Raw genomic sequence first — 12,464 nt, 5'->3', positions numbered from 1 at the left:
GTATCTATGCGCATTTGTAATAGTATGCGCTCTCTTTTTCAACCAAGTTCATTTGCTGCTGAAGATCAGCATATAACTTGTCTACATCTCCCTTTCTTATTTTTGCAATACTTTATGATATCTTTACACCTGTAGCTGGTTCAAAGGCTTGCGCTACTTCTAGAATAACAGAACAGCCTTTGCCAGTTCCCAAGTTATAAGACTGACAACCTACAGAATTTTCTCCTGTTGTTATTTATTTTATTATTATTTTTTTTTCACTAGTTATATTGAACATTCAACGTGCCTTTTGGCCAGATCCATTATATGAATTCCCACACACCAGTACCATCTAATTCTAATGTATGGAAGTCATTAGCAAAGATTCCCAGTTCTATGCGACGTCCAACAGCCACTTAAATGTTGTGTCAAATTATTTAGAGAGCCTTGAGGATCTACCCCAATGTATCCAAATGTGCTCCGATAGGACTACAATAGCGCAAAACTTTAATTTTCCAACCTTTTTCATATTTATAAGCATTCTTTTAGGATATCTTTCATAAAATACGCGATAAATTAAAAAAATTAAAATACTTAGTGCACTCATAAGGATTGGTACAAGCTATACCAACGGGATGATTTTCATCAGTGGGCAAATATCAGCAATTGCATACATCAAACTTTTTTGAAACTCTACGAGGGCTATTGTTCGACATTTATTTTTTTTTTCTATAATAGTCAAGAGAAATACGACAAGACTCTTCTCCTGATTTTAAAGCAGCAAAGTGGATAATGCAATCAAATTTATGCTTGGAGAGGATAGAGATCAACCTCTTATTCAGTAAATCAGCTTCATAAGAAACAAGACATTCGAGATAATTCTCGAACTCGAAGTTGAGCTTTCTGGCATAACCCTGTCTTTTCCCGGTACTGCATTTGAAAAATTACCAACTGCAACTTGATAATCAAGTATCAGAAATTCAAGAACAGTATGCTTCCAACATATCTTGCACCACCAGTAACTAAAGTGCCGAGATGGATATTGTCATGCGACATCTTTATATTATACTTTCTTCAGATATAACAGCAACACTAGGGTGACCGTTACATCTGCCTTCAATAACAATGAAATTCTCTAAATATTCCACGTGGTTATAGCATAAACTGCAACATAGCAGTCATGATAAGGATTAGAGCAGATGACGTTATAAGGGGAAGAGTGCTTGGGAAGAATTTGTGGGCATTTTCACACTAACTGAATTCCATCCGACTCCCTTTTCATCATATTTTTGGTCGTTATGCCATGCGATGCTCGCGTGACCAGATAGCTTCAAAAGTTTCATTTTAGTAAAGACCAAAGCTATAGCTTGAGGAACGTAGTTATTTTGTCAAGCATTAATACAGTCAAGTAAATCTGCACGTGATGATAATTTGTGTGTAGGCCAAGACGTTGTTCATAACTTGCATATCCGCTTAAATAACTGATTAGTATAAAACAAAATCGTTTAATATTGTGCCTATTGTGATATATTTATTAATCCAGAGTACACCTTAATGTAACTACAGTATTATGTATTCAAATTTTCATATGTTAGTTGTATTAAAAACACAGTTTTATAATCGAAATAATAAAATTAGAATTTCTCTTGAATGTAAGAAGAAAAGTTTACATAAATATTTCTCGGAATAAAACTGTTTGTTTTCTTCTGTGCACATGGTGACACACAAAACAATCCAGCATCAGCAAAACAATTTAGACATAAACAAAGAGATGAGTAGCTTTGTTTATTTTCGTTTTACTCACACAGCGAACCAGATCGTTCAGAGCAAAGGAATGTTTTTGCTCTTGAAAATGTGCCCCTCTGAAGAGATTGTTATGGCCATCGAAACAGCTTTAATGGTGATGGAACCCTCTTAGGAAGAAAGGCAAACATTTCTTTTTTGAGAAGTGAGTGTCGCTATAATGAAATATCAGGTCGACTGGTTGTTGAATGTAGCCTGAGTACTGTGGGAAAGTTGGTCATGGACTGCAACTTCGATTTCGTTTTAGCTTGTAAATAATGCAAGGGCTTTTAGCTGGCGAAACTCGCATTCGTGAAGTTATCATTATAAGATGAGGACCAGGAAAAGCATTGAAGTGGGGTACTGAATTGCGCGTGATATAATCTATCTTACTTTTTCCCCCCTTCTTTTTGGTTGAGTGCCACACTTAGTGCAATCTAGAAAAATATGTTGCCATATGTTGAGTATAGACGGGAAAGAGATGTTCATGAGAAACATGTCTGCCAAGTTGCTTGTTAGAGAAATATCGATATCGACCTGGAACTTTTATTTATGTAGAATTTTCTGTTGTCATTATTGTACATTGTCTACAGTTTCATAGATTATTCATTACTGAATTAGAAACAGTTTACCGTATACCGTAGTATATAAGATACACCAGGAATTCTCTACTGCGCTATACACGGCATTAATCAATACGTGTAACCATCATAATCTATAAAGATGTTTTCCATTTTGTCGATTTACTATCTTTATCAGATTCAGATGTGATTCGTATTTAACGATAAAAAATAATTCAAATATGAATGCATATTGTTACCTCATTCCTGATTGTTAATTCTTTTGCTAATGAACTAAAAAATTTCCATGGAACATGAATAGAGAACTCCCCATCAACACATAACAATTTCAAGAAAAATGGCCGAGAAGCTATTCTAAAAATATGTTTGATCGATTTAATGAGAACTAATAGTACTTCAAACTCTAGCTGATGAACATAATTGTTTGATCTAATTTTGATTACCCTCCAACTATTCACCAAAATTTGATGGTTCTGAATACTTGTTCAGAAGTTATTAGCAGGGCCGTGTTAAATTAGGCTATTAAATGTGCAGGTGCATTTTACAGGTAACAATGTACTTGCAAAAGTGGAGTCTTAAAATACAGATGTGTTGGCCAGTCCGAGGGAGCTCTTTTAATTACTTTATGTACTTATATTAAGTTGCGCACTCTGGCCTAGATGAGGAGGGAAGGGGAAATGGGCTGCTAACGGAGGCTTAGTGGTTTTAACTCGCAATGGAGTTTAGGGCGAATCTGCTTTCTATTGGGGAGGAGAACCCACACCCTTGCAAACACAGATTCTAAAGTGCTTTTTGTTTTTGATACCCTAGTCTATACAAAGTGGGTGTTCCCTGTGTAGATACCTAGGGCCCACAGTAACCCAAAAAAATATTTTAATTGTCCAATATAATATTTGTGACTTCAGATGAATTAAGTTACTTATTAATCTTCATTGATTTCTTTCTGTTGTCTTTTATATGTATTCGGAGTGTTTTTTGCTGGAACAAACTTCCACCTGTCGTTGTGGAAGTTGATAGGTTAAATAAATTTAAGGAGAAACTGGACAGGCATTTGGAGGGAATGGTGTGATTTTTTTTTTTTTTTTTTTTTTGTGATGCTGCATAAGCTCATAGACTTGCTTTCTTGCATCACATGCCACTACTACAACAACCCCAGGGGCTCTCATCTGGTGAGTATGGGCTTGGCACACCCAGGGTCCTGAGCTGGATATCATCATTCTTCTCTTTTTGGTGATTCCCTTCTACTTCTGACTCTCTCTCTCCCTCTCTCAGGGTGATTCAGAAATTTTTTTTTTCAGCTGGTGCAGCATAAGCCTCAGGCTTCCTTACACCATATGGCTAATAATAATAATAACTACTACCTCTAAATGGATATATTTTGATAACAATTTTTTTAAAAGAAACGTGAAACTTGTATTCTAGAATGCAAGAATACAAGTCGTACTCATACAACAGTCGGCGAACGGCAATAGGAAAAACATGCTTTCTTACCCAGTGAGCTGCGATTACAGCATTCCCAAGCTTGTTATTATCCCATTTCGTATTATAATGCCAAATATTGATCTTTGCTAGTTATTGGGAATCTCACACACCGTTGTATCCTTTCTTATGATTATACTACTTTCTGTTTATTTATTTAATTCAGTTTAAAAAAAAAAAAAAAAAACATACGTGCCTCAGGACAGCAACATTCCAGAATGGCAAATCAGTTGCAACCATTTAATATTAACAAAAGTTTCACTTTTAAATTAATGCAAAATCAATTCTAAAGCTATTAAAGGAGATAGAAGCATAGTTAATTCCAAAGTCGCAAGTGAATATAAACAAATGCATCTTCGACATCTGTATCCTGTATTTCTTTTACTTGAAAAATATGAGAGATCGATTCGCATGCTATTAAATATAGCTAAGGTATTATGTGGAAACACTGTGTTACTGTATTTTGCAATAAATCTTCAAAGGAGAGATTGTGGAGATCAAAGGTGCATTGATTCTATGACAGAATGGACACAAGGTTTTGATATTAGTTGATACGTATAACGATGAGGTCCAATCTTTTGCTTGTAAAGCAATATAAAGAACAGATCTGTTAGGAATTGATGACAATACAGGTACGCTGGAGCTCGCATACTGAGCCAAGTTACCAGGAACGCTCGGGAATCCCTTTTCTGTTTTTTTTTTTTTTTTGTATCAAAGCCACGCTTCTTTGCACCTGTGTTAGTATCAACATGGCCAATACTAAAAGTACAGGTTCTCCCTCTGATGGCGTTCATTCATTGCTGCAATCACTGCTTCCCCGTTTTTCACCGATTCTACACCAGATAATATGATAAATAGTTTAGCGTTGTGTTCGTTCAATTTTGTAATGTTTTGTGCGGAAAAACTTGCTTCCTATTTATCTTCCGTATAAGTCATCCCCCAAATTTTAGTAATTCTAAATCATGTGATTAATCTTGTTTAGCCAACTTGTACAAAGTTCATAAGAAACACCTGAATTTCTACAGAATAAATTACATTCCGTGTTTTCTACTTTTCAAGTTCTGGAAATAAATCTTTTCTTGTCTGATTTTAGTAAGTGGAAACGAATTTGAATTTTCAGCAGTGGCGGGCCGTCCTGAGGGTGAAAGGGGTGCGCTGCACTCGGGTGCCAACGTTTAAGGGGTGTCTGAAAACCTGAAACTTACGTACACATATGAAGAAAATTTTAAAGGGACGCCAAATTTAAATTGGCACCCGGGTGCCACATATCCTAAGAGCGCCCCTGATTTTCAGTATCTTTTATAGACGTCGCCCCAAAATTCAGAACCTACTATATTATACCCACAACTTCTACCAAAATAGAAATAAAAATTAAATGTAATCTCAGCCACCCAAAATACAGACTAAAGAAGACTACAAACAGACAACCGAAGCAGCACATTCCAGAACTCTACGTGGAGAAGCCGTTTATAAAGACATAGTAGACTCTCAATTAGCATTAGCATTAGTAGAGGCATATGATGCAAGAAAGCAAGCTTATTCAGCATCAGCCAAAATAAAAGAAAAAAAAAAAAAAAAAAAAAACAACCACTACTCCCATTTCACCCCTCAATTCGTTCGAAATACCTGTCCAGCTGAGCCTTAAATTTGTTCAGGCTATCAACTTCAACAACAAGCGATGGAAGTCTATTCCACAAACCAACCGCCCGCCGGCCAAAGGCGAACCTCCGCACATCCATCCGACATCCGTCCTTCCTCAATTTGAATTTATGCCCTCTCAGGTGATTATTCTGAGCAAGAGGAAGAATTCCATCGGCATTGAGCACGCTCAAGCCACTCAAAGCCCCGCACACCTCTATCAGATCACCTCGACGATGCCTAGTCTCCAGGCTCTGTAATTTGCAAAACTTAAGCCTTTCTTCGTAAGAGCAACCCTTTGTTCCACTCACCAATCCTGTTGCCCCCCTCTGTACTCGCTCCAACAGCCCTACACCCTTCCCGAAATGAGGCCCCCAGACCTGCATACAGCACTCAAGGTGCGGCCCGACCAATGCCTTATACAAGGGAATAATCACATCCCTGTCCCTGCTAGAAAAACTCCTGCATATCACTGACAAGACACCATGAGCTACTCCTGCAGCCCGTCCGCACCGCCCAGAGAACTCCATATCCGCCCGCACAATCACCCCCAGGTCCCTTTCATTCTCTACCACTGTCAGCGTAGTACCACAGAGTTGATACGTTGATCTGGGGTTACTGTTTCCCATATGTAGTACTTTACATTTGTCAATGTTAAACTTCATTTGCCACCTCTCAGCCCATCTGCTCAACCTTTCCAGATCCTGTTGCAGCAGCATAGTATCAGTAGTGTCCTTAACAACCCTGCCAACCTTTGTATCGTCTGCAAACTTGGACATTAAGCCTGATACACCATCATCAATATCATTTATAAATACAGAAAACAACAATGGACCCAACACTGAACCCTGAGGAACTCCACTAATAACATTAGTCCACGTTGAGCAGTGTCCATTGATTACCACTCTCTGTTTCTGCCACTCAACCATCCCTTTATCCATAGCAGCAATTTGCCTCGAATGCCACACTTCTCCAATTTGTGCAGCAGTCTTCCATGCGCAACAGTATCAAAAGCCTTTCTAAGATCCAAATATATAATATCAAAGTTATTCCCTGCATCCAGTTCTTTTGTGACTACATCATAGTATCCAATCAAATTGGTCAGACAAGACCTGCCCTTAACAAACCCATGCTGTGTCTGAGCTATAACTGAATTCTTGTCCAGATGATCCTGCAGTGCTTCTTTAACCAGTGCCTCCATTAATTTTCCTGGAACCGAAGTTAAACTAACAGGTCTATAATTACTTGTGTCAGCCTTTGATCCTCCTTTGTGAATTGGGGTTACATTTGCACATCTCCAGTCCATGGGTACCTCCCCTGTGTCCAAAGAAGCTCTCATAATTATGGCTAGGGGTTTGCTTACTTCCTTTGCTGCCTCCTTTAATATAACTGGATAGATCCCATCCACCCCGGGTGCCTTTTTTATGTTTATCCTCAACAATTTCTCCTCCACTTTCCTCTCAGTTATTAGAAAATCATCTAGCTCACTGCCAATGTTTACTTCACCTACGACATTCCCCTTCCTGAATAACTCCTCATGTGTGAATGTAGATGCAAAATACTCGTTTAGATTGTTAGCCACCTGAGCTGGATCCTCAACTGTTGAACCATCAACATCCAGTGGACCAATCTGATTCATCCCTTTCCTTCTTCAGTTTAAATAGGTAAAGAACTCTTTTCTGTTTTTCTTTGCATCCTTTGCCAAGGATTTCTCATAATCTGCCTTTGCCTGCCTAATCTCCTTTGTGACTTGGTTACAGACCAACTTATATCTATCATAGGCTTCCACGTCACCCATTAATTTGTATGTATCCCATGCATTTTTCTTCTCTGCCATATGTCTCATTAGTTCATCTGACAACCATTTAGGCCTGAACCTTGAACAATATTTCTTGGTTGGTATGTAAAGCCTGGTAGCTTCCAAGATTAGTTCCTTGAATGCTTCCCATTTTGAATTTGCTGTTGGTAACATCATCAGTTAGTCCCACTGTATAGAATTTAAATACTGTCTCAGACCAGCATAGTCTCCTTTACGAAAGCAAAAACCCTTCCCTTTACCTCTGATGGTAGTTACCTCCTTGAGTAAATCCCACTTGAGCACACTGTGATCACTGCCACCCAGTGGTTCATTTATCTGCAGATTCCTAATGCATGAAGAATCACTACTGATAATCAGATCAAGAGTATTACTCCCTCTAGTTGCCTCCCGAACATGCTGGTGTAGAAAACAATCATCCAATAAATCCACAAAAGCCTTGCTAGTGTGTGAGTGACCAACCCACAAATTCCAGTCAATATCTGGGAAATTAAAATCCCCCATTATAAGACTCTCTGATTTACTGGCCCACTCTATTTCCCTGTACAATATCTTATTATACTCATCAGAGTCATTAGGCCTATAGCACACTCCTACTCTCAATTTTGATTTACCTATGCTTATGTCACACCAAACTGACTCAACACTGCACTGTCCAGCGATGTCAACTGGCTTCACTTCCTTGGATTTTATGTGTTTTTTAACTAATAGCATAACCCCTCCTCCCTTCCTATCCTGTCTATCCTTTCTGTAGACGTTGTACTCCCCAAATTCCAGTTCTGCATTCCTTATATCTGTGTGACACCACGTCTCTGATATCCCAACAATATCTGCCTTTGATGTTTTGAGTAATACCTCAAATTCATCAAATTTATTTACTAAACTCCTAGCATTAGTGTACACGCAAGTATACATGCACCTGTTTCTATTCTTAGCTACCCTAACACAACCCATGTGTTTACTTGTACCGCAATGACTTCCAGCAGTCTCTGAAATATCCTGCATCTTGTTTTTCAGGCTTCTGCTCATTCCAATAGAAGCAGTGCAAGAATCTCTTTCACCTCTGCCCGTGGCTACTGTTAATCCATTAGTCTTTGTCTCCCCCCAAGCTAGCAGTTTTCCGACCCACCTAACACTGCCTCGATAGCATCAGCAAATATTCTTGCACTCTTTCTATTTAAGTGTATCCCATCCCTGTAGAAGCAATCTCTCCTGTTAACAAGTACAGTCCAGGCTGAAAAAAATTCTACCCCTTCAGCCTTGCACAATCTTTCCAGGGCCGAATTGATCGACAAGGCTTCAGGAGCGGATTTAATCGCGTATTCTACTGCCCACGGAAGGCTAAGTAAGATAACAAAAAGAAATACGTAGAATGCGTTGTCTTTAGTGTTCCTGTAAACAAGACCCTTGAAGTTTTCAGGAATCTCATCCCACCTTTGCCTTCCACCTACTAGTTCACTCCTAGTCATATTTCAGTAGTCCTTCAGGTTCTAACCACCGCACAGTTAATTTTAACATTCTTCTCAATTTTTTTCTTTTTTTTTACCAGCGTTAGTGCACCTTCACATTAAACCGGCAAAGGTTCAAAACTTCAGTTCAAGCAAAAAACATGAAAAGATACTGAACCGTTGGCTACTTGGCAATAAGGACAATGCCGTTCTCGCTGACAAGGTTCTGCTTCGAAATTTAAGTAGCACTATTCGCAAGAAGGCAAACGAAGGACTAAAGCGAACTTCGTTGTTCTGTTTATACTCCGGAACGACCACATAGGTTAAAGGAATTAATAGTAATTAGAAGTAAATATACAATCGTTGACCGTAGTTTTAGTATTATAGAAAGAAATTATGCAAAAAAGCAAGCTTATACAGCATTAGCAAAAAAAAAAAAAAAAAAAAAATTCCACATTACCTGCCCATCTCCTCCAATAATTTGCTAGTTCTTCCTTAAATTTATTCAAACAGGCCACTTCCACAACAACAGATTGAAGTTTGTTCCAGCAGTCAACCACAATTTATGTCCCTTCATGTATGTAGTCTGAGCAAGAGGAAGAATACCATCAGCACTGAGCTTACTCAATTCATTCAAAGCCATTCAATTCATTCATTAAACACTTCACTCAACTCTTCTCGCGGGTGCCTAGTCTCCAGATGCAGCAATTTGCAGAACTGAAGCCTTTCTCAGTAAGAGTACTCTTCTCCCCACACCAATCTCGTTGCCCTTCTCTGCACCCGTTCCAGCAGATCTACATCCTTCCTAAAATGAGGCGTCCAGACCTGTATATAGTAGTCAAGATACAAGCCTAATCATTGCCGTTTACAATGAGATAATCACCTCCTTATCCCCGCTAGCTTATTTAGCAGTCTGTGGGCTCGAGCCACGGTCAACTCAAACTTGAATGCTACTGTACTCTCGGCCATTAAAAAAAAATAATTAATAATAATAATAATAAATAAAAAATATACACATACTAAATTTTGTGTATGCAAAATTTTTTTTATCATATTTACTAGTTTATTTCATTTTGCGTATTATCAGAGAAACTTTATTTCGTTAACACCCAGATAATTGAGAGTATTCTATATTTTCCCAAACCTAACACTTTTTTACGCCAAATAAATCATGATCTAAGTAACGTATAATTATAAAAAAAAAACACAAACCATCAATATTTACATAATTCACTAACGCTGCATGACAAGTGGTTGAAGAAAATATATGATCAATGGACAGGTTTTTCATTTTGGTTCCGAATTTTCTAAGGATATGATACTTTCTTAGTATTTACTTTAAACTGAGGAAATATGCTGGGTTGATCAAAGAATGTGTTATACTACATATATTCATAATCCGATATATTACTTTAATGCAACCCTATTGGCTGGTCAAAATGAATAAAGCTGAATAAATAAATAAATAAAAACAAATAAAAATCATTGTTTCCTTCCAGGTGGCGCTCATATATAAAGATCCCAGTATAGGAAACGACATAAATATCGCTGTAGTGAAGCTAGTTGTTATGGACGAAGAACAGGTAAGTAATATATCACTTTAAACTATGTATATATGCTGTTTATCTACGCACACTAAATAAATATAAAAGATAACAGTTCAATTGAAGAAAGTCAGTTTTACACATATTACAAATACGTATTAGCTTGAAATACCGTACGATAAGATTTATTTTCATTCCCTTCGTAATTTATACTTTCAACACTACATAGGCAATTCTTAGCTAACAATCCATTGTACTAAAGGCAGTTAATATTAAAAATATTAATATTATTAAATATTAAATTTATTAGAAAAAAAATAATTCTTTAATGAAATGACGTGTTTTCTTAAATATATTTATTTGTATTAAAAGAAACATTTAAATTCATATCGTACTTAATATGGCAAGCTTCGAGCGATCACGTGTTATACGTACCATACAGACAACGCCACCTGGACATATTACGGTACGCTATTGCAAATATTTAAAATGTTGCAAAAAATTAAATGTTTTTAAAATAACTCGAACTCTTAAAGTATCGTTGGATGCCTCTAAAACTAAACAATCTGATGATGCCAGCGGCTGCCAGTTTTAAAATTACTCAATTCTGTAAGAATAATCTTTTAACGAGGGCTTTTTTAGCCGTACATTTAATGCTGTATAATATTAAACTCAATTAGTATCTGCTCTCAGCTGGCCATTTTATAACAAAACGATTACATAATTTAGTTTTTTTCTGAAAAACCGCTAGGCTGACAGAAATCAGATAATTCTGCTTCTTTATAATTGCGTAAAAACTGTAAATCATGACTCGATATGCAGAAGTTAATAGCCGATAACTTAATAACAGCAATCCTTTTTAGAAGTTAATTATCTCGGCCATTACACTAACCACGCACCAGTGATTAATCTTTCAACACAAACGAGTTCAACCTACGTTTATCCTACCTTTTCAAGTAGAAGCATGTGCGTTGTATATTCACCTGATAAGGTGTAGAGGAGAAATTTGTGCATGCAGTTTTCGCAAATCGTTTTAAAATAAGTTTTTTTTTTTATTATAATTGAAAATGAATTGCAGTAGGAACCACAGAAAGCATTGATCATAGTTTCATAATTGTCAAAAAATAAGTATTATTTGAAATGGACCAAGCGTGGTTTATCATTGTAAAATGTTAGAATAATTAGAGAGCAATTCATACCATGTGTTTATGAATGATGCTACAATTGGTTACGTTTTACTTAAAAAAAAAAACCGTAAAAAATGCTTGCCTTTACCACAGGCATGTTTTGGGACATAAGCTATTACTGTTTATTCATTCACTTTTATCGAAGTGATCTACCATAATAAACTTACCGGAAACTATATTAGGATTCAACTTGTGCTTAATGAAAGGACTCAAATGAATATTCTCTTTCTGAAGTTAAAGGCAGCGTTCAATAATTTCAATGCTTCACCTCTCGTAACCATCTTAAGATATTATTCTAGAATTGGTTGCAACCTATTCCAAGTACCAAAAGTTATATTTAATAACAGAAATATAAGTACGCAACTGGATTATCAAGCTTAACCTTGACAAATGCAAAGTACTGCATATGGGTAGAAGTAACCCCAGAGAAACGTACCAACTGTGTGATACTACACTTAAGGTGGTAGAAAATGAAAAAGACCTGGGAGTAATTGTGCAGTCAGATATGAAGTTTTCTGAGCAATGCTGCCAGGGCAGGTCATGGGGTTTTGTCAATGATATATAGGAATTTTGCTAGCAGGGAAAAGGAGGTGATTGTCCCTCTGTATAAGGCAATGGTCAGGCCACGCCTTGAGTACTGCATACAGGTCTGGAGGCCTCATTTTAGGAAGGATGTAGATTCACTTGAGCGTGTACAGAGAAGGGCAACCAAACTTCCATCTGTCGTTGTGGAAATAGTAGTAGTAGTAGTGGCACATGATGCAAGAAAGCAAGTGTAGGAGCTTATGCAGCATCAGCCAAAAAAAAAAAAAAAAAAAATCACACCATTCCCTCCAAATGCCTGTCCAGTTCCTCCTTAAATTTATTTAACCTATCAACTTCCATCAGCCTATCAACAACGACAGATGGAAGTTTGTTCCAGCAATTAACCACCCGCTGGCTAAAGGCAAATTTCCGCACATCTATTCTACATCTGTCCTTTCTTAATTTGAACTTATGTCCCCGTAGGT

General features: G+C 37.2%; 1 protein-coding gene across 1 annotated transcript in view; it reads left to right on the top strand.

The window, feature by feature from the left end:
* LOC150090379 (A disintegrin and metalloproteinase with thrombospondin motifs 9-like) overlaps positions 1-12,464 on the top strand; it is a 514,590-nt gene that overhangs the window by 211,726 nt on the left and 290,400 nt on the right. Inside the window, exon 5 of the mRNA XM_090369090.1 lies at positions 10,223-10,306. Within this exon, the coding sequence (XP_090225216.1) occupies positions 10,223-10,306 (84 nt within the window). The remainder of the gene's footprint in view (positions 1-10,222; positions 10,307-12,464) is intronic.

This window comes from Mastigoproctus giganteus, chromosome 2 (assembly GCF_048544385.1).
Source record: "Mastigoproctus giganteus isolate SK-2022 chromosome 2, ASM4854438v1, whole genome shotgun sequence".
NCBI lineage: Eukaryota > Metazoa > Arthropoda > Arachnida > Uropygi > Thelyphonidae > Mastigoproctus > Mastigoproctus giganteus.
This window is presented reverse-complemented; position numbering and strand designations above follow the sequence as displayed.